We start from the raw sequence: 23,773 nt of genomic DNA, 5'->3' as shown, positions 1-23,773 counted from the left end.
TCTTTGATAAAGGCATAAGCTTTACAGCTTCTTAGTATATTTTGTGTGGTAAATGCTAAGCTCTTTTTACTCTTTGTAGAAAGTATGACTGAGTAATGTTTTATGCTATTCAAATATCAGTCTCTCTCTATCATCCACTCTTGGATGGGATTAAAGGTAAGGTGTCTTGCCTGTCCATGACTTTCATCTGGCACTTTGAGAGAGTCTTCTTCGCCATGCCAAATCGTAATACATGAAATACCACACCAAATTGCAAATACATGAAGCATATACATGAAATATATGTGGTTGATAATGCTTATTACACTAGTGCTGCAGTGTTTGGGCTTACCCACACAGCACGCTACTGGCAATATGATTCCTCTCTGATCCTGTTTGAGTATGTGATGTTGATAAGCCACAAAAATGGTGAAATATCAATGTCCATCACTCCTGGATGGGATTAGAGGTAAGTTATCTCATGTAAATTTTCAGGTGTTTTAACATACACCACTTTGAGAGAGCATTCTCCACCATACCAAATTACAAACTACTGGCAAATACATGAAGCTTATATATTGAGTATATGTCATTGATAATGTTTATTATACAAGCCCTACTTCTATTTCATATCTGAAGTTAGAATCTTCTAAAGACAGTCATTATTTTCAGCATTCCAGAAGTCAGTGATTTGCTGCCAGGAATTTTGTATACATTCTCCAGACATTCATTCTGCGGCAAAATTACCTGTTAATGCAAATATACAGTAGAAGTTGCTTATTACAATTATGGTTAATATTGTGAGAAAGTTATTAGCAAAATTAGTGAGTTGAGTCCTAAAAGCAGTGTCAACTGGATATTGTTATCTAAAAGGCTGTCCAGAGTGATCACAATAAGTTACTTTCATTGTATTTTAGTATACTTAATTTTGAAAAAAAACTTTGTACTGACTTTGACAATTTTGGAGTATAATATGCTGCTTTCAACTTTGCAAACTTTAGTTTTCAGTTCAGTTTCCCAAATTTTTACTTCTTTCAGTTTTACTCATGAATGATATCTATAGTTAATAGGTTAGCAATAAGAATTTCAAAATAAAGACTGTTATAGCAATAGTAATTTTAAGTTTAATTTCACTATCCAATTCATGGTATCCATTGCTTTCTTAACCCTTTCTTCTTTGATGTTAGAATAACATGTTCCAAGTGAACTCTAAGTGCCAGTTTGAGAAGACCTTTAGTCTTCTTGAAGACATGACAATCTCTCCAGCCCTGGTGTCACACATAAAAAAAAGCACACTGTATACTGTAAAGTAGTTGGTGTTAGGAAGGGCATCCAGCCATAGAAGTTACGTCAAAACTGAGACTCACACGAGCGATGTCCTCTCATACACGTAAGAGCAGTAACAATCTGTCCAGTTCATGCCTGTATAAAAAATGAATGTATAATGATAATGGAAACGTTCATGTAATGAACTTTTGACCAATGCTCAACCACAACTAGGCTTATCATGTGTATTTACACCAAATCAAAGTCCTTTTAGTTTATGGGTCAACAAATTCCTGAAATTAATAAAGAATTGTTGATAGAAACTAATGGTCCTCGACAAACGAAAATCAAGATGTAGGGGGGGAATATCAGCAAAAGTAAATGCCAAGGAATTACTAATGGAAAGTTGCCAGTGAAAATGGCAGTTTGTAGTCCAAGAATACCCTGGCTTTATATATTATGTCATCAAAGTAACACTGGTAAACAAATTAGCACACATCCTTGTGGGAGGTAAAAGCATTTTCTGTAAAGTCAACAACTTTATCTTTACATCATCACAACTAATGGAGTTAAACAAATTCTGTTGAGAATTCAAGAAATTTGAAACTGCAGTAACAGTACCTGCACTGTACTGCAGAAAACTTGGAATATATATCTCTGAGTTTCAATCTACAACAAGACTAACAAATATTTTTAATTATCACTATGGTCATGTTACGCCTACTTTCCATGCTAGTATTGGTTGGACAAGTCATTATTGTTCGAGTCAGTTCTTATTTGGAGTCACTATCCCCTAGATAGCTTAGAGAACCACTTTTGTTTGTACTTTTCCAGTTCAACCGTATTACTGAGTGTACTCTGGGAGAGTACCTTGTGATCTGTGAGATTGAGTCCTTAGTCCTGTGTCTCAAGGCAACATAACCAGTTGGGTCAATAGCAGAAAAATATACTTTAATTGTTTTATGAGCCATTTTTTACTCCCTTTAAATTTAACTTCATTATTTTCATACTAATTTGTATATTATGTCAAGCTCTTATAATTGTAAATGTTTCTCATTTCAGATATTAGTTTTTCCTCAGTTTCATTTCAGTGCCTTGATGAATTTAAAGCTAAACCGCATCTCATTCATGAAGACCAAAAGGTTCCAGAATATATCAGTGAGATCCATGTAAATAGTTCTAGCAGCATTGAAGAACAAGACATAATTATTGACTCTAAGAAACAGAGGTTTAATGGTATTTCTAACAATCAATTGAGGCACTTTAAAAAGAATGTCTTCAAAAAGGTAAAATAATTCCTTGATTTAGAATGTGTTCAATTATTGTATAACTATATATATTAGGTCATCCCATAAATAATGTGTTTTTAATTTTTTAAAATTTTTTATCTAGTTTCAACTCACAAGCTGTGGCCATGCTGGGGCACCGCCATTATGCTTGTTTTATATTTCAGAATTAAGATAAAATTCTTTTTGAATCTAAAATATACTCTCCTTCATTTTCTACAATGCACTTCCATCTAACTGGTAGACTTCTAAGGCCCCTCTTCCAAAATCACTTGTCCATGATGAAAAATACTCCTCCAGTACTGTTCTAACCTTGTCTACAGAATTCATATTTTTACTGTCCAAATGATTTTGAAGACTGAGGAATAAATGATAATCAGATGGAGCAATGTTCTGCGAATATGGTGGGTAGTGCATCGTTTCCCATTCAAACTGTTCCAGCCTTTCGAATGTCATCCTCGTTCCATGTGGCTGAGCATTATCCTGATGGAAGAACACCTTTTGTCTTGAAACCAAAGATGGTCGTTTTTCTTCCACCCCTGATTTGAATGACTGGTTGAATGACCAAATCCAAGCTTCTCTGCTAGTTTCTCAACAGTTACAATGGGATTTTGTTTCACCAGGGTTTGCCGGACGTCCTCATCGAGCTCTATAGACCTTCCAGGAAGACGCTCATCTTCTAGGCTATATTTCCTGCTTGGAATTTCTGGAACTACTATTGACACTGGCTTACACTTATTGTCTAATTCCCACATACTGCATTAATATTCCTTGTACTTTCTGTTGTGTTGTTGTTGTCTTTATTGAACTCATAAAGCAAAATATGCTGAAACTGTTAAAATGAACTGCACTCTTCAAAAATTGCACTAAGAATAAGGACGGGATAAAATTAGTACCTGTTTTTATAGCAATATGATGCAGGTAGTTTATCCCATTCCCCTCTGACTTTTAGTTCATGCAATTGAAAAAAACCGCATTATTTATGAGATGACCCTATATATATATACATACATACATGAGTGATAATACTTTGAAAAGAAAAGAGTTTAATATTAAATTTTGTATACATTTATATGTGTGTGAAATTGATAAAATAAATATTATTTACAATAAGTTTAGTTTCATTTTGATTAAAATATTAATGACTTTAGAGCAAAGCATCTCATTACAGTTTACCTGCATTTAGCATCTCTTACTGGTTCATTGCAAGTCAACTCTGGGTACACCTATGATAAAAAAAATTTCAGTTGTGACTATCCTATTTTTTCCCATAAGTAGGAAACCCAAGGCCATGTTATTCAATATGTCCATTTTCTTTATCTTAAGATGGTAATATGTGTGTGTGAATTTAGCTGTTATTTTTAGCATGTTAAGTGACCATGTAGAGACTCTCCTCATTGATTTGTTTAGTGTGAAAAAAAATTGGTGTATTTATTTCATTGAAAAAATAATTGTAGTAAATTAGAATTAAATTATTTTGAATTAGAAATGTAAAAACTTCTAACAAACTAATTGCTATTTATATAAAGAATTTTATATATTTTATATTCAAAATGCTTTTCAGTCTTCTAAAAAGCGAAGACCCCGTGGAAATTACCCACTCCTTGAGTCTCCTGTTGTGCTACATGCACATTCAAATTATGTCCAATATCAGTATTCAAAACAAAGACAACAAGCACAAAAACCTTCACAGAAACTGATGCAAAAGCACAGAGAAAATGAAAGGTATTTTTATTTAAAATTTTTTTTTAATATTTAGTTTGCTTTTATTTTAACATAACAATGATATTTACTATTAGAAAAAATAATATTTAAATGAAACCACAAGAAAAAGGAAAGAAGAAATAGAAAAAAAGAATTAGCTATGAAATTCTCACATTCTTTCGATTTCTTATAATTCAGACTGCCTTGTGGATCCAACAGACAAAATGGGAAAGGTGTTGCCCCGGAGGATGGTGAGGGAGATTTGCTGGAACAGTCACTTTGACTCATGGGGTCTCACACTTGCAAATAGCCATCTCTGCCCTGATAGTGGTGAGTAAGGATATGGTCCAGGGGCTGAGAACACTGGAAGTCTCCATTGCCTCAGGCTTGACCATAAACAGTTGAGAGTAGTCATTTTAATCTATCTCTGTATATATTCTATAGTACAATATAGATTTAATGGGGAAAAGACTGTTAGTACACCAGTTATTTTTTAATTGAACTAGCTATCAATAATGTTATATAAACAAACCAGTGTTTCTGATTTACTCAGCCCTAAGTAATAGTGGATTTATAAGTGTCTCTGTAGTCAAGTTAAAGACGTATTTAGTTGCTGATGAAGTCTCAACAGGGGAGTGAAACTAGACTGGCTAACACCTCTTCCTGTCTATGAAAATACTGTATATAAAACAAATGGCTGAAATCTATAAAGATATTCAGTTGTACAATGTAACATTGAAACAAAAACTCTCATAATGTAACAATAATTTATTACCTTGTAATGTTGAAAATTTAAATAAATTCTATTTCTTTTTATTGCTTTTTATTTTTATTTTTCTCCTCTCTCTCTTTGTCTTTCTAGAGTTCGTCACCGTACTTTAAATGAATTAATGAATAAATTGTATAAACAAATCCCTGGATATTCAGAATATTCTAAAGGAACTAAGGTTTTGAATATGATTTTTTTTTTGTCTTTTTTCTTGTTTTATATTCACAAATTTAAAAATAATACACATGACTGTAGTTAAGAAGTTCACTTCTCAATCATGTAGTTTCTGGTTCTCTTCCCTTGTGTGGAACTTTGAGCAAGTTTCTTCTACTATACCACCTGACTGACCAAAGTGTTGTGAATAAATTTGGTAGATGGAAACTGAAAGAAGCATGTTGTATATGTGTATGTGTATCTCCTTGACTTGATATTGCGTGGTAGTTGTTACTAGTCTTATGGGAAAGCATGCTTAGCCATGGGATAGTACTACCTTACTTGGAAATAAGTGTGGGTTGGAGACAAGATAGGCATCTGATTGTAGAAAATCCACCTCAATAGATTCTCTCTGACCAATTCAATAGGAAAAGTGGACGTTAAAATGATAATGATGGTGATAACTCATAATTTCTTTCTAGAGCGGCTTTATAGGAGTCATCATTGTGTAATGTCCACCTTCCATGCTAGCATGGGTGGGATGGTTTCACAAAAGCCGGCCAGGCAGAACCCTGCACCAGACTTCTGTGACTGTTTTGGCAGGATTTTTACAGCTAGATGCCCTTCCTAACACCAACCACTCAGAGAGCCAGGATCAATCGGTTCATATAAATTATGCAATTCATGCATGTTTTGTGCTTCCAGTAGAAAGGACTATTATTATTATTATCAAGAGAACCATCCGAACATGGCCGTTGCCAGCGCTGCCCTGACTGGTCTCTGTGCAGGTGGCACGTAAAAAGCACCATCCGATCGTGGCCGTTTGCCAGCCTTGTCTGGTACCTGTGCAGGTGGCACGTAAAAAGCACCCACTACACTCATGGAGTGGTTGGCGTTAGGAAGGGCATCCAGCCGTAGAAACATTGCCAGATCAGACTGGGCCTGGTGCAGCCTTCTGGCTTCCCAGACCCCAGTTGAACCGTCCAACCCATGCTAGCATGGAAAGCGGACGCTAAACGAAGATGATGATAATAAGCACAGGTGAGGTCAGTTTTGGTAAGGTTTTTACAGCTGAATACCAATCAATTTACAGTGTAGACTGGGTGCTTTTAAGTAGCACCTGCACTGACAGGGTCACCAAGTACTTGCAAGATAAGACAAAGAAGAAAAAACTTTCAAGAGAGGAGGGGGCATTAGATGAGGTGATCTTGTGTCGGATGATGAATGGTTATAGTGAGAGAAAGAGACAGAAACTGGTGTCTTGCTGTAGAGGAAGTACAAGGTTACTCAGCCAGAGAGAGATTGTGTTCAGGAATGAAGACAGAAACAGGTGTGCTACTGCAAAGGAAATACATGGTTACCCAACCTGAGGGAAATACATGAGAAGGAGAGAGTGGAAGACAGCAGGATAGAGATGGTGACAAAATTCCAGACATACTCACATGGGACGGGGATCAAAATATAAATGGGATGGTTGAGTATAGGAAGAGAGAGAGATATAGATGGTGGCAAGTGCCAGGACATGCCCTTGAGGTTTGAATGTCATAATGTAAGGGCAGGATATTGCAAGGAAGTGTGATTAAAAAGTGTAGAGGTGGGGCAAAAACTTGGGTATATATAGAGTTGGATGGGTGGGTGAGCTACCAAATAGCAATGATACAGAGGAACAGGGCCGTGAGGACAGGATTGGGGAGTGAGAGCAAGGCATAGTGTATGAAGGAGGAAATGTGAGGAAGAGAAGAGATGTGGATATGTAGATTGGGTTGTTGAGGTAGGGTGAGTGAAAAGGTTTCTTGTTATGTGTGGGTGAAACATACAGGTCGGGGGATAGCAGATAGCAATAATGCAGTGAGACGGCATGTGGGTGGAACACACAGGTCAGGGGCAAACTGAGAGCAATGATACAGTGACACAGGGCCAAGAGGACAGGATTGGGGAGTGGGCAGGAAGCATAGTGCATGAAGCAGAAATGTGAATAAGAGAAGAGATGTAGTTTGGTTTATTGTGGTAGTGTGTGTGAGAAGTTTTCTTATTAAGTGTGGGTGGGACACAGTGCTTCTAGAACTCAGTTTCACTGACATGAGTGAGTCTTCTCAAGAACTTCATATCGCCAGACATCTTGGTCCATTGTCATTTCCTCTGTGAGGCCCAACATCCTGAGATCAGTCCTTACCACTTCATCCCACATCTTCCTGGGTTGCCTTCTTCTGCAGGTACCATCCACTTTCAGTGATTGGCATTTCTTTATGCAGCTGTCTTCATTCATACGCATCACATGTCCAAACCAACAAAGTCTTCTCTCTTGCATGCTACATTTGATTCCTCTTATGCCCAATTTTTCTCTCAATACATTTGCACTTTGCCATACATATGCACTGATGTTTCACATCCAATGGAGCATACTACCTTCATTTCTCTCCAGTCTACACATTCAGAGCTCATGTCACACTACTATGGAGTATAGCCATTCACACACAAACATCCTTTCACTTTGAGTGAGAGTCCTTTTGTTGCCAGCAGAGTTAATAGCTCTCTGAACTTCCCAATTCTTTTTCTAGAAATAATACTTTCAGAGCATCCTCCACCATTGCTAATTTGGTCACCTAGGTAACAGAAACTAGCTACAACCTCCTGAGCATTTGAGAGAATCAAAGTCCCGTGTGCTCTTAGTAGTTATTGTTCCTGCACATCTGCCACATACAAAGACAACTTTATTTGTTAATCTACCTGTGATTCCACTGCACCCCTTATGTGTCCATAGTTTACACTGGGTGCAGCAAATGGAATTTCTTCCAACTCCTTTCTTATGTATTGAGCAGGGTCATTTATTTGACGGAAAGAGAGTTTTATCTTCTTTCTTACTAACAACAACTTTGATCTTAGCTAGGTTAACTTTAAGGCCCTTTGATTCCAGGTTTTGTTTCCATACCTGGAATTTCTTCTCCAATACTGCTAAAGATTCTTCAATAAGAGCAAGGTCATCAGCATATAGCAGTTCCCATGGGCACCTAGTTTTGAATTCCTCTGTTATGGTCTGGAGGACTATAATGAGTGGGCTGAGAACTGAGCCTTGGTGAACCCCTACACTAAATTCATCACTATTCATGGATGACTCTCACATTACTGACAGCACCACTGTACATGGCTTGTACAGCTCTAACAAGCCACTCCTCTACTCCTAACTTCCTTAGACACCACCATATAACAGAGCAGGGGAACTCTGTCAAAAGCTTTCTCCAGGTCGACAAAAGCTAAGTACAACAGCTTACTTTTGGCCTAGTACTTTTCCTGCAGCTGTCTCACTAGGAAGATGACATCTGTGGTACTCTTCCCAGGTACAAAGCCAAACTGCATCTCATCTAGTTTAATTTATTTCTAATCAATTGAGCTATAAACCTCTCAGTAACTTTTATGACTTGGTCTAGCAATTTAATACCTCTGTAGTTGTTTCTATCTAAGGCATCATCTTCTTTACCCAGTCATTGCGGATGGTGCCTTCCTGAATAACCTGATTAACTATATGGGTGACTAAGCTGTATCCTACACTACTGGAAATTTTAATCATCTCGGCAGTGATTCCTGATGGCCCAGAGGCATTCCTTGTCTTCATGTCCTTAATTGCCTTATCTATTATGCTGCTATCAATTGGCTGGTCCCTTAATTGGTTCGATATTTGGTAGACTCTCTCCGATGGATATATTATTTACTCTTTTTTTTAACATCCTTTATTCCCTTGAATGGATGTGGTGGCTTTTTTACTGAAGTAATTCTTTTTACACCTGGATGCCTTTCCTGCCACTCAATCAGGAAGCACAAATGGTATAAGATTTATGGCATTGCTTAAACCAGTGTTTTGCAACTTTTTTTGTTATACATTGCAGTCATGTTATATAAATGGCATGTAAAAAGCACCCATTACACTCTTGGAGCAGTTGGCATTACGAAAGACATCCAGCTGTAGAAGCCATACCAAATCAGGCTGGAACCTGGTGCAGCTCCCCGGCTTAACAGTTCCAGTCAAACCGTCTAACCCATGCCAGTGTGGAAAGTGGACACTTGATGATCCAAAACACTTGGATACTTACAATGTTCCCCAACTTTTATACCCTTATGTAATACATGTAGTGACTAATTAAATTTAAAGTTAATAGGGTTGCTCTTGAATACAAAGACCCTCCCGGGTGAAGAATGTATCCCTCAGCATAGACTAATCATCAGTGACTTTAAGCTTGAGGCCAGAAGGACTCCAAGAAACAAACCAATCCAGAAAAGAAGGATTTGGAGGCTAAAGAACCCTTCACATGGTCAGAAATTTAGGGACATACTCATCAAGAAATTTGATGAGAGGGAGGAGGAGCTTCAGACATAGAAGGTAGCTGGGAATTCCTACGGGACAGCTTGCTGAGTGCCACAGACCGAGTCTGTGGATGGTGCAAAGTCCCTTCCAGACCTAGAATTACGTGGTGGTGGAATAGTGCAGTAGATAAAGCCATCTGTAAAAAGAGACGGGCCTGGAAAGCCTGGAAAGATGGGGGCAGCAGGGAACTGTACCAGATAGCCAAAAGGGAGGCTGGGCGGCAGGTATACATAGCCAAAGACGTAGCAGAAAAGAAGAAGTTTGCCAATGTCCAGCGACGCGAGGATCAAAGAGCTGAAGTATTTCGGATTGCCAGACAGTGTGTCAGAGAAAATAGTGATGTTATAGGAGAGAAATGTGTCCGCATGGATGATGGGGCACTTGCTTTTACTGCTAGTGAAAAGAAAGAGACTTGGAGAAGCCATTATGAAAGACTGTTGAATGAGGAGAATGAATGGGAGGAGGAGAGCCTGCCAAATGTTGACCCAGTAGAGGGACCAGCTACCCGAATAGACAGCTCCCTTGTAGATAAGGCAATTAAGGATATGAAACCAGGCAAAGCCCCTGGCCTATCAGGAATCACTGCTGAGATGCTTAAAACAGCTGGCTATGTGGGCTATACCATAGTCACCCGCATTGTAAACCAGGTAGTTCACAATGGAGTCATACCCAATGACTGGTGCAGCAGCACCATAGTCAACTGCTACAAGGGTAAGGGTGATGCTCTAGATAGAAATAACTACAGAGGTATCAAACTGTTGGACCAGGTGATGAAGGTCTCAGAGAAGGTCATAACCCATCTCATTAGGGAGAGAATTTGTTTAGATGAAATGCAGTTCGGTTTTGTACCAGGTAGAAGCACCACTGATGCTATATTCCTGGTCCGACAACTGCAGGAGAAGTACCTAGCTAAAGATAAACCCCTCTACATAGCTTTTGTAGACTTGGAGAAAGCCTTTGACAGGGTTCCCCGTTCCCTCATCTGGTGGTCGATGCGGAAACTGGAGATTGAAGAATGGCTAATAAGGGCTGTACAGGCTCTATACAGAGAGGCTGTCAGCAAGGTTAGGATTGGCAACGAATATAGTGAAGAATTCCGGGTAGAAGTAGGTGTGCACCAGGGCTCAGCCCTCAGTCCCCTTTTATTCATCATAGTCCTTCAGGCAATAACAGAGGAATTCAAAACGGGATGCCCCTGGGAGCTCCTCTATGCCGATGACCTAGCTCTCATAGCAGAATCACTACCGGAACTAGAAGAGAAATTTCGGGTGTGGAAGCAAGGGTTGGAATCAAAGGGCCTTAGAATAAATGTAGCAAAGACCAAAGTATTAGTAAGCAGCAAGAGGTACTCAGCACACACCCCCTCGGGTAGGTGGCCCTGCTCAATCTGTAGGAAAGGTACAGGTAGAAACTCCATAAGATGCACCCAATGTAAGTTATGGACACATAAGAGGTGCAGCAACATTAAAGGGAAATTAACAGATAAGATAGCTTTCATGTGCGGCAGATGCACAGGGACAATAGACACAACAGACACTCAGAAAACAGATTCCATCACACTCCAGGGAGAGAAACTAGAAGTAGTGGATAGTTTCCGCTACCTGGGTGACCAAGTTAGTAGCGGAGGTGGATGCACAGAGAGTATCACCACTAGAATACGAATAGCCTGGGCAAAGTTCAGAAAGCTCCTACCCCTACTGGCAACAAAAGGTCTCTCCCTCAGAGCGAAAGGTAGATTGTATGATGCATGTGTGCGAACTGCCATGCTTCACGGTAATGAAACATGGGCAGTGACTGCAGAGGACATGCGTAGACTTGAAAGAAATGAAGCTAGCATGATCCGCTGGATGTGTAGTGTCAGTGTACATGCAAGACAGAGTGTAAGCATCCTAAGAGAAATGCTGGATATAAGAAGCATCAGATGTGGTGTGCAAGAGCGACGCTTGCGATGGTATGGTCATGTGCTGCGGATGGATGAAGAGAGATGTGTGAAGAAGTGCCACTCCCAAACAGTTGAAGGTATCAGGGGGAGAGGTAGACCCAGGAAGACATGGGATGAGGTAGTCAAGCATGACCTCAGAGCATTGGGCCTCACTGAGGCAATGGCGAAAGACCGAGATCTCTGGAGATATGCTGTGACTGCAAAGACCCGGGCTGCTTTCTGCAGCAATTCCACATACCCCCTACCCATTCAAAGTACCCTGGACCCAGTTGCCGATTGCGAACAATGCCGGACCCCCCGGCCCCTGTGCAGGTGGCACGTAAAAAGCACCCACCCAATCCACTCACGGAGTGGTTGGCGTTAGGAAGGGCATCCAGCCGTAGAAACTCTGCCAAATCAGACTGGAGCCTGGAGCGGCCCCTGGCTTCCCAGACCCCGGTCGAACCGTCCAACCCGTGCTAGCGCGGAAAACGGACGTTAAACGATGATGATGATGTATTGTTCACCATTCCTTTAGAAGAATGAGTGCTACTTGTAGGAACCACTTATGAGCAGATTTAGGAACACAATAGCTATTGTATGATATGAACACACCATGTAATCACTAGCGTTGTATCTTAATCTCATAGTCATTGTCCTTTTAAAATATTTTACATTTTATAACCATGCTGAACAAACATTTTCCATTTATGATATTGAATTGATTTTAGGTAGTGACGATGCAACGTGCCATTTGTTATATTGTATACCTGGAGAAGATGATCAACCAAGTTTGCAAAGAGCTTAGAGTAACAGTGGACTTATCCAAAATGTTCCTAACTGTCAGACTCAGCAGAGAAGGTATTTATTTGTTTGTATGTAACTCTGACTCTGTATAGCTCCTTACATGTCTCTTGCTTTTCTTATATCTACACAGAAATTAGATACATTATTGTTTCTTGTATGTAGTATTTTGCAAATACTGTTCTAATCAACATAATTGTACAATTGCAGATATAAGAAGAGCCTTGTGGGGTTATGATACATACGAACAGTGGAAGAATGAATGTTCATCAACTTGTGATTTGGTAATATTTTAAATTTCTTGAAACAATGTTTTCTTGCATTAGCATGGCATCACATATTTATAGAAGAAGGTCATTATTGCTTAAAAATGTAGCACTTATTTTATTGATCCTGAGGATGAATTGCAAAGTCAACCACCAGAAATCGATCAGTCATTTAGTCTAGAACTCTGTGCTGTTTCTGCCACTCCAATGAGTTTGTGTCACCTGACTGGCACTCGTGCTGGTGGCACACAATAAGCACAATTCATGTGTCGATCAATGCCAGTGTTGCTTGACTGGCTTCTCATGCTCGTGGTACGTAAAAAAAGTACCAACTGAACATGGTTGATGCCAGCCCCCCCCCCCCCCCCCCCCCCGACTAGCTTCAGTGCTGGTGGCACATAAAAAGCACCATCCAAATGTGGCCAATGCCAGTACTGCCCAGCTGGCTCCTGTGGAGTGAATTTGGAAGGCAGAAACTGAAAGAAGCCTGTCATATATTTATATATACATGTGTAGAACTAGAAGTAGTTGATAGCTTCCACTATCTAGGTGACCAAGTTAGTAGTGGGGATGGATGCTCTGAGAGTGTTACCACTAGAATAAGAATAGCCTGGGCAAAGTTTAGAAAGCTTCTATCCCTACTGGTGACAAAGGGCCTCTCGCTCAGAGTGAAAGGTAGATTGTACGATACATGTGTGCGAACTGCCATGCTTCACAGCAGTGAAACATGGGCTGTGACTGTGGAGGACACGTGTAGGCTTGAAAGAAATGAAGCTAGCACGATCCGCTGGATGTGTAATGTTAGTGTGCACACACGACAGAGTGTAAACGCCCTGAGAGAAATATTGGACATAAGAAGCATTGGATATGGCGTGCAAGAGAGACGTTTGCGCTGGTATGGTCATGTACTACGGATGGATGTGAAGAAGTGCCACTCCCAAACAGTTGAAGGAATCCAGGGTAGCTGTAGACCCAGGAACACATGGGATGAGGTGGTCAAGCATGACTTTCAAACGTTGGGCCTCACAGAGGCAATGCCGAAAGACTAAGACCTCTGAAGATATGCTGTGACTGTGAAGACCCGGCAAATAAAGAGAGTTCACGGCTGTATCCTACACCAGTTTTGCATAAACAGCCCCAGCCCATTCAAAAATCCCTTGGATCCTAGGGCGACCTGCTGTGCTTGAGACCTATTGAGTCAAGTACATCAACATCAAAATGAAAATCAAATGGAAATTGTAGTTGTGATACCCATGCTGGCCGATGCCAGCGCCGCCTTGATTGGCTTCCATGCCAGTGGCACATAAAAAGCAGCAACTGATCATGGCCGTTTCCAGCCTCCTTTGGCCCCTATGCCAGTGGCACAAAAAGCACCCACTACACTCACGGAGTGGTTGGTGTTAGGAAGGGCATCCAGCTGTAGAAACACTGCCAGATCAGATTGGTGCCTGGTGCAGCCTCCTGGCTTCCCAGACCCCAGTCGAACCATCCAACTCATGCTAGCATGGAAAACGGACGTTAAACAATGATGATGTGTGTGTGTGTTTGTCTCCTTCCACTGCTTGACAACTGCTGTTGGTTTATTTATGTCTCTGTAACAGTGGTTCAGCAAAGACACTAATAGAATAAGTACCAGGATCTAAAAATTAAAAAGTATTGGTGTCAATTCATTTGAATAAAAATTCTTCAAGGCAGTGCCCCAGCATGGTCGCAGTCTAATAACTGAAACAAATAAAAGATCAATGAAGTAGAATTATAAATGAAATAAAATATATCAAGTAATTGTTGAATGAGAGTATGAAAAATATATTTAGCTTTTGTTTAACAGAGCTACTTCACTATTCCAAGCCAGTAAGGAACATTTTTTTTTCTCCTGCAGTTATTTCAAATCTTGTGTTGAGATGATAAGAATTGCATAGTAGTATATTTGTAGATATCCAGGATAACATTGAGAATTCAAAATGATGTGTACATATTTGCATCTTGCAGTCATAAGAAAGAAGTTATGAGCGGTTGTTGAATTAAGAGTGGCTATGTAGTTTAGAAGTTCATTTTACAATCATATGACTGACTCCATTGTGTGGAACCTTAGGGTTGTTTCTTATGCTATACCCATGGGTCAACCAAATCTTCTGGGGTAAAATTTGGTTGATGAAGTCTGTTGGATATATAGATATATATATATGTGTATAACCATGGAGGATGCCAAAATCAGTAGAATGTCAGACTAAACACCTTGTGCTATTTGGTTACGTCCCACCAAGTTAAATAAAATAACCACCAAAGTACTGAAGTTGATAAACAGTACACAGCACAGCCACAGTGCATTGATTGAAACTAGTAAAGAGCAATGTTATAAAAAAGATTAAGGAAGGTTATTGGTCTTTCAAAGTTAGTTGCTAACATACTGATTGCATCAGATTGGAGTGGCTTAGTTTATTAAATTGAACAATTAAGCATGAAGAGTAATTAACTCTTCACCTGTCATAACTGGGAATTACGGGTATTTTTTCTCATTGCTGGATAGATGTTTCTAAAATTATATATTGTATATTTTGATGCAATAATTCTTATATATCTTATAATCAGATTATGGGAAAATGGGTTTTAAACTGAAGATATATTCATTGTAGTGCATCTCAGCACTGTATGCAATAAGCTTGTTATATAATTTAGAAGGCAGTGTGCTGGCAGAATCTTTAGCAATCCAGACAAAATGTTTAGCAGCATTTCTTCTGGCTTTATGTTCTGAGTTAAAATTCTGTTGAGGTCCACTTTGCCTTTCATTCTTTTGGGGGCTATAAAATAGGTTCCAGCCTTGTGCCTTTAGTCAAAAGACTTATATAATTCAGTTTCAAAATGCAAGAGGCTAAATATGTAATAAACAATATTTTATGTTTTGTTTTAACTTAAACTAAAATAACATTTTTAAAACAAAATTATTATATCAGTGATAGTATATGATGGTTATATCAGTGGTAACACATAATGGAAGGAAAACCTGTATTGAAGTTTAAAAATTCACTGTTAGTTCAGATTTAACAAAATTTAAAAGTTTATTGAAGGAACTAGCAAATGCACCTGTCCTTTGGATATTTTAAGTTGCTTTGTTGGTATTTTATTCACCAAATAATTGAACTACCGAGAAGGTTTATGATTAACATAGGAACGGAAAATCAAATTGAAGGCTGGTTATTGTGGAGGTTGTTGCACTTAAATGATCATAGAACATATAAGTTTGCAAGCAATGCAAAGTAGAGCTACTGAAGTGTTTTGGGAGTAGATTATGGATGTGGACTACAAAATATAGTTGTTTTTTAAGCATATTTTGTTCACTCTTATTTTCATATATAACTTAAACATGTACATCTTTTTGAACATTGTCAGTTTATAAGATTTTGCTGGCAAATTTTTTAATTAATATTTATTTACATGAAAGAAAATTACCGGAGACATAACGCATGTTATGTTATAGTTGCAAGTAGGCAGTCAAAAGAAATAATTGGACAAAATCCTTTCACTTTTATAAAAGGTATAGAAGACCCTACATACAAAAAAACTATGTCTATTTACATAGGAGCTCTGTGCAAAATATTATAGTGCACAACCATCCTTGGGGCATAAGTAATGCATGTGTAAAGTTTGGTGAAAATCAGTTGAGAATTGTAGAAATGTATGTGTTAGTTATTATACACACACATACTGCCATTTATATAGACTAGATGATAAATCAGTTATTTTTGATAGAACACATATGGTAAACTAATAAATAATGGGAGAATATCAGTGTCTTTTAAAGTTGTGTTCTTGTTACTGTTTTCTTAGTTTTCAATATTTTTAATGGTGAGCTGGCAGAATTGTTAGCACGCCGGGCAAAATGCTTAGCAGCATTTTGTCTGCTGTTACGTTCTGAGTTCAAATTCTGCTAAGGTCAACTTTGCTTTTCATCCTTTTGGGATCAATTAAATAAGTACCAGTTACACACTAGTGGTCAATGTAATCGACTGAAAAACCCTTTGACTATCCTTGTTTGTCCCCTCTATGTTTAGCCCCTTGTGAGTATTAAAGAAATGAATATTTTAAACTAATATTTTAATAGGATATTTTCTATATTGTTTCAAGGCTTCAGATATAGAAAGTACTTCAAACAACGCCATGAAACCTTGTTCCACAGTAATAGACACAGAAGGGAACCAATTTTCTCCAGATTTCAACTTCACCTGTGAAACTGATAATGACAATACATTAAATATTTTCCTTCCCAATGATGGATTGATTGTAGGTACCTATACATTTAGTATTGTGACTCCAACTTGTGAAACAGGTTAGTGCTAATGAATGTTACTTTGTCTTTTGAAACACTTTACACTATTTCCTATTCATCCAATTAACAATCTATAGTTTCATTTTTATATGGGCACATAAGAAATCTGTTATTAAGGTGCGGGGTGGGCTTATTGCAATTATTAGATAAAAGATATTTAGTGCGTTTTAGATTTTTTTTTAATAAATATTTAGCATTCTAACTCTTCTGACTTAAAACAATTGCATTCAATTCATCATCATCATCATCATTTAATGTCCGTTTTCCATGTTGGCATGGGTTAGATATTTTAATAGGAGCTGCATATGTCAAAATCGGCAACTCAGTTTCTGAATTCATAAGGAAATGCATGTGCGTGCACATCTCTCTCTCTCTCTCTTATATATATATAGATAATCCCTACTCTCTTTTCTTACCTTCTCTTTTACTATTTATGTTGATGTGTTTCAGAATATTGCTCACAGCATTAAATTAATGATAGAATACAAATTCACTATTCTTTAGCCAGGATACTAACACTTTCTGTTCAGCTACACAATAGTTTGAGTATGCTATGATTAACTTTAATACAATTCTAATATATTGTATAGAGGGGCATAATAATAAATAAAAATATGTCTGTAATTATGTAATAGTCTCTCAATATATTTTCCTCTTTCTATAGAACTTAAAAATCCAGAATTAAATTTAGAACAAAAAGTTGTACTTCATGATCCTACGGTAAGATATGTTATAATTGTCTTAATATTACTTTGATATGTTATAATTGTCGTAATATTACTAACAGTAGAAGTACATAAAATTACAGTATGCTCGTGCATAAGCAACTCATTATTATGAAAGGTATAAAAAGATTGTTATATGAGAACTTCTGAACCACCCTGTCTATTTCAGTTTTTGTTTAAGTATCATGATAACATTGCTGAAAATTTCAAGCATCAAGCAGTAGAGTATGGAAATACAGTAAACAGATGAACTTTATAATGTATCCCTCATTGACATTGTGAACAAGCTTGAACATTGGGCAGTAAGCTCTGGAGGTCCAGGTCAGGACATTGTAGGACTTGTTATGAGCATCAGGGGATGGAGGCTTCTTTTAAGATTCATGTTGTAATGAATTAAAGTCAGGTTGTCTGTGGCTGTTGCCAACAGCATTACATTTCTTATGCAAACTTCATATAAATTACCTGTTTTTTATCAACGACAGGAAAACATTTCTAAAATTCACTTTAAAAAGAATACGACTAGTTTAATATGCTATTTATTCAGTTTCCTATAAAATTTTTAGTTTGCTGAATCTGCTCCTGGCGAGGTTATTACAGTTACTCAAACTCCATGTTTGATATCTGAATATAAACTGAAGCACCCAGCTCTTCTTACTGGTGACCCAATGTTGCCTCAGGTAATTGCTTGTCTTCAATGATTTTCTTAGCAATGATTTTTTTTACCTTTTGTTTATTTACAAATTTTTTTTGCAAACTTCCATCATCATCATCATCATTTAACATCCACTTTCCATACTGGCATGGGTTAGACAGTTTGACTAGAACTGGTAAGCCGGAGAGCTGCACCAGGTTCCAGTCTGATTTGGAATGGTTTCTACTACTGGATGTCCTTCCTAATGCACTCCAAGAGTGTAATGGGTGCTTTTTTACATGACATATTGTTATATTTGTTGATGACTTCATTTGCTACTTTTTTATTATTTTGTAATTACATCTGTGCTAAAATATTAAATTTGTCCAATCATTATTGGCATGGGCTTCATAAGTAACTAAAACCAATAACAATAATAAATGCTGTTAATTGATGAGATTTACCAGTAATTTAGGTAATTTTTACTGCAAAGTCCTATATTAATATGTGCACTGTCAAGTGAGTGAAGAAGGAACATTGGCATTTGAACCAGTTGTATGAACAGTAGTTTATCACAAATTTAAATAAAAACCATTTCCACTGGGAATAGTGTTGGTAAAAATGAATAGATACAAGGTGATAATAAGATTTGTATTCTGATAAAAATAAATAGGTCATTCTGCACAGATGAGGGCTTCAGCTTCTATAATAATCTTAAAATTAAGTGATATTCACATTTCTGAATGATTTTTATGTATTTTCTAAATGCAGATCTTGGAAAATTTTAAAGGAGTTCAAGAAGGGCAAAAGTTTGAAGCATCTGAGGAACCTGCAGAGGAGCTCAAATTTGTCTCTCCTAACACTGTGTCTCCTGTCACTTTTATGAAAGTTACCAAACAACCAACCATGCTTTCAAACCCTAGTGATCTTGGTTCATTCAAAGAGACAGCATTGATAAATCAAGCAAACTGTGATTACTCTGATAGATATTCACCAGATGATTGTGGGCAACCATTGAAATATAGCTTACAAAGGCAGTTAAGGAGTGCCATTGTTAAAAAAGGTTAGATTTTATTCAAAGATTTATCATCTTTATTAATATTTTACTTTTCATTCTCATGGAGTTCTTCATATACTGAGACTGGTTCAGTTGACAGTTTCTCTCCAAATTTTTATTGACCCCAAAGTAATAAAGTAAATACTAGTTGATTAAATTAACTACTACTCTCCCTGAAAATGTGTGGCTTAGTGTCAGAGTTAGTCATCATCTTTCTTTAAATATTGGTGTCTGATGTTATGTGTCATAACCAAAGCGATAGTACAGACTAAACCAATTGTTTTGTGGTACTTTATATTCTAGAATCTGCTTCATATTTCATACCTATTGGATTGATGAAACAAGTAGGAGAAAACTGGGGTATTAACTGTATTTCTTCCTTACTAGTATTTAAAAAATTATCATAATAGTTGTATACCATAATCCTAGCAATAGTGTTTCTTAATTCTCTCTGGTTCTTCTTTTAGCAATATTTAGCCGGTTGAGCAACAACATGGAGGCTCCCTTGTTAAATAATGACTTTGTCTTAGTGTCTTTTAAAATTGGATGGCCCATATATCTACCTTCTCGTAGCTCATCATCATCATAATTTAAGATCCCTTTTCCCATGCTGGCTTGGTTTAGACTGTTCAACATGAACTGACAAGCCTGAAAGTTGCACTGAGCTCCAATGTCTGCTGTGACAAACTGTATGCTCTTCTGAATGCCAGCCACTTCACCGAGTGTACTGGGTGCTTTCATTGTGGCACCAGCACTAGTGAGGCTACGAAGTATTCTCAGCTGAGTTGGGTATGGTACTGAGGGATATGAAAGTATGATAAAAGGACATGAACAAGTGTTTTGCTAAGTGGTAAATACATGGCTTCCTTATCTAGAAAGATAGAGGGAGAGGGAAAGAGAGAGAGATATGAGGTCAAGGTGAATATGAGAGACAGAAGTGGGATAGAGGAGCAGAAAAGGTGGGTGGGTATATAAGCATACGAGAATGGAATTAGTGTGACAGATGATTGAGTGAGTGGCGTGAGCACTTAATGGGCCTATTTTAATCTTTGATTGAGTAGGGTTCCTATGACACTGTAAATGCCTAAACTTGAATAATTTTGCAATATGATAACATCACCTGATCATTGGTTATCTGAGGAACTGAAGATCTTAATATGTTGCAGCAAACCATAAATTGTGGTTTTTTCCTATACATTTCTCTCCAGTTTTGCCATTTCTGAAAATGTTATAAGTGTTACCATTCCTTCTCTAATCTATGAAAGACATCATCAATAATGACTTTTCATGTTATATAATGAGGATTTCTGCCGCTGAAGATGACAGGACCTCGTTTTTCACTAACCTGCTTGTACTTCACAAGTTTTTGAAATAAATCTGTTATTTCTATCATTATGGAACAGAAATGATAACTGAAGATATGGATTGTTGAAGAAGAGAGAATTTTTTGTTATCAAAATATTTGACTTTTTTTTAGCTAGTAATTCTGAAAAATTATGCAATTGAAATGATGTAAACCTACAACAATGAGAGTAACTTCAGCAAGTGCAGTGATAATGCACTAGGTTCTGTGCATTTTCATTTTAAGTCAACTGTATATGTGAGAAGGTCAATGTTCAAAACTAGTCAGTCAATGAAATTATGAGGAAGCTGATGATATATAAATATGTATGTACACATACACACATAACCTATACTTGTAAACCACTTGCATAAGGCCCATGTGAAATGGCCTGGGCCTGTCAGAATATTGCATCCCAAAGTAATTCCTCTATGGTGAATACTTCATGGAAAGTATGCCAGTGGAGGTGAGGAACAAATGAAGATGTTCGAGGACAATCTAAAAGCATCTCTTTTAGAGACAAGCAGTTCCTAGGAGCTGCTTGTCTAAAACCAGAACAACTGGTGCAGTCTGAGTCACCCTTAGTACCAAAAGAGTTACACTTTACATTGTATAGAGAGCATAAAAGAGAGATACAGAGAAAGTTGACATAAGAGGTTTAGGATGAGTGCACATACTAGGCTTAGTGACTTGCAATGAGTAAAGGATTGCTATACACATACCCACACATTTACATATACACAGTGAAAGATATAAAGAATAATAGTGATAGAAGAGAAGGAGGAGAGGGAGTAAATGACAAGTAGTTATAGGAGGAGTTCAGATTTTGCAGAGATAGGTTTCCAGTGGAGTAGAGTGCAGTTGTGTTGATAAAATTTAGAAAAATACTTATTGCAAATATACAAATGAGAAATTTGTTTTATTTAATTTTACCTTAAGGTAATAAATAATTTTCTTCAGAAAATTAATGTTCATTTCATCATTTTGTACATGCACCAAATAGTTAGATAAAAAGTTAAATTCTTATTACTGTATGTATGCCATATTTCCTGATATTACACACAATAACTTCTTGATATTACCCATGGTTGTTTTCACATGAAGATGTCATTGTTGGGCTTAGGTTTTGTTATGAATTATCACAGATGATGATCAGTTTGAATCCTATGAATGGAAGTTTCATGAAGTGGCCAATATACGACGTCAGAAGATGGATCAGGCATCTAGTGATAAGGAACCATTTGACAGTTGTGAAAGGTTTGATCTTATTTCATTTTTAGCTATTTTTTTTTTAAAGAAATATTTTTTACATCATTATATTCAGATTGTTTATTATGGGAACTAGAAAAATACCTATTTAGAGAACCTATGGTTGGCTCAATTAGCATTTCCTGTAATCCCTCTGTTGTCCCTCTATGTCTGTTCTTGTTATAATTACCTACTCAATAACAATAGCAGCTATGTGCATATATGCAACCATGGTTATAAACTTAGTGGGCTTGTTTTTCTTTTTATGATTTTTAACCAGGAAGGAAGGTAGTGCCTTTGCTGTATAACAGGCAAGTGGTTAAACTTTACCGCGCAACTAGGCCATAGCAGGATTTTATTTGAGAACACAGTGCCAGAATAAATACTGAAAGGCATCTGATTTGACATTTTTACAGTTTCACCAATCCACTACTTTCAATTGTAATTTTTTTTTTACCCCAATAGGATGAAAGGCAAAGTTGACCTTAGTAAGATTTGAAATTGTTGCACTCAGACCAAATAATGTAAAATATTCTGCCTGGTGCTCTAATGACTGCATCAATTCACCGCCTTTATATAATACTGTACCTGACCATACTCAGTTGCTCTTCCAACTGCTTATATTTCTATTCTTCTAATATTTAAAAATTTTATCGAAAATAACAATAGTGTTAAAATGTGAGGGATCCTTCCTGCATCTGGATGGGTTTCAGGAAATAAAGAGAGATGGCATCTAGGCTATAAACATTTATCTAACTGAAATAATTTGTTTTTAAAATTTGTAACATTAAGTTATATAAATCCGTGGACATTATTGTTTTTATTAGAAAACCATTTTTGTCAGTTTGGCATCCATCTTGTACTGACATTGGTTTGAAAGTCCAAACATTCAAACATTTGCATGACATTGTCAGAAACTAGCAAACTGCATATTTAGGTATACTGAAATGAAGATTGATGCACTTTTTTCAAACCTACAAGGTACAATGTATGCATAATAATTATTGCATTACTGACTTCATATAAAGTTAAAATTGACTATTTTAGCTATCGCTATACTTTTTATACTTCTTTAATCCTTTAACATTAAACTGGCCAGATCTAGCTTCTCACCTTCTCTATTATGTCATTTTAAAAATAAACAATCACATCATCTAAATCTTGAAGCTGCAAGATATCACGTGATTAATACAATGCAATGTAAATAAGCATTACATTTTACTCCACTGGCCTTCATGGTTTGCCTTGCCACCTAAATGCTAGTCGTTTTGCTTGTCACTGAGCTAAACTTAATCATTAAGTAGGCACTGACTTAGGTTAATATTCCCTTGATTCTGAAGTGATGGGAAGAAACCACATGGTCTTACCTTTTGTCCCTGGGCAAGAGGTAGGTGCCTTATCTGGGACATTGCAGTTTGTGACTCCTTTGCACTCTCCCACACCCTGGATGCTGCAGTAAATGGGAGGGTCACTACTTCTGTAGCCGAATGGTACAAAATCCTTAAGTATCTGAACTTGTCAGTAAACCATTTCTTCTGGTCTGTGGTGTTTGAGATGTTTGGAGTAGCCGGGCCATTAACAGTGAAGTTCTTGTGATCGTTGGCAGTTCGCATTACTGTGGCATCAAGTGATGCCCATGATGGTGCTTGGCTCTTCTGATAGCTTAGCCTCACCATCGCTCGTGGTAGGGCCATGAGTATAATGGCTTGCTTCAGTAGGTCCCGTTGAACCTTGTGGTGTACAACCAATTGAGGCACTTGGTGTTGAATAGATGTTTTCTTTTTCTATTTCTTTTCACCTCTCTTATATTTTTGTTTTCTTCAGTCTTTGATTTGTATTTTAATGTGATTTTACGTTAAATATGGACCAAATACATGTTATATATGTAATATAATGAAATAAATTTTTAAATACTTTTACAGAGTAATCTGAATGCTAAAT

The 23,773-nt window shown here is 37.3% G+C and overlaps 2 protein-coding genes across 3 annotated transcripts in view; one reads left to right on the top strand and one right to left on the bottom strand.

The window, feature by feature from the left end:
* The window catches only part of LOC118765447, a 36,692-nt gene that overhangs the window by 7,768 nt on the left and 5,151 nt on the right, over positions 1 to 23,773 (top strand). Inside the window, exons 2-11 of one of the 2 annotated variants that reach the window (XM_036507557.1) lie at positions 2,326 to 2,531; positions 4,096 to 4,256; positions 5,098 to 5,182; positions 12,167 to 12,296; positions 12,450 to 12,523; positions 16,628 to 16,829; positions 17,494 to 17,549; positions 18,118 to 18,231; positions 18,957 to 19,248; positions 21,730 to 21,841. In XM_036507557.1, the coding sequence (XP_036363450.1) occupies positions 2,326 to 2,531; positions 4,096 to 4,256; positions 5,098 to 5,182; positions 12,167 to 12,296; positions 12,450 to 12,523; positions 16,628 to 16,829; positions 17,494 to 17,549; positions 18,118 to 18,231; positions 18,957 to 19,248; positions 21,730 to 21,841 (1,432 nt within the window). Of the gene's footprint in view, positions 1 to 2,307; positions 2,532 to 4,095; positions 4,257 to 5,097; positions 5,183 to 12,166; positions 12,297 to 12,449; positions 12,524 to 16,627; positions 16,830 to 17,493; positions 17,550 to 18,117; positions 18,232 to 18,956; positions 19,249 to 21,729; positions 21,842 to 23,773 lie in introns of both variants that reach the window. The other variant, XM_036507556.1, reaches the window with a different exon arrangement.
* Positions 1,374 to 23,617, bottom strand: LOC118765448. Its single transcript, XM_036507559.1, has 2 exons — positions 23,200 to 23,617; positions 1,374 to 1,401 (listed from the first exon to the last, which is right to left on the bottom strand). The coding sequence occupies exons 1-2, from the start codon at positions 23,524 to 23,526 to the stop codon at positions 1,396 to 1,398; spliced, it is 333 nt and encodes a 110-aa protein (XP_036363452.1). The 5' UTR covers positions 23,527 to 23,617; the 3' UTR covers positions 1,374 to 1,395.

This window comes from Octopus sinensis, linkage group LG11 (assembly GCF_006345805.1).
Source record: "Octopus sinensis linkage group LG11, ASM634580v1, whole genome shotgun sequence".
Lineage (NCBI taxonomy): Eukaryota > Metazoa > Mollusca > Cephalopoda > Octopoda > Octopodidae > Octopus > Octopus sinensis.
Note: the sequence above shows the minus strand (reverse complement) of the source record. Positions and strands in the feature narration are given on the sequence as shown.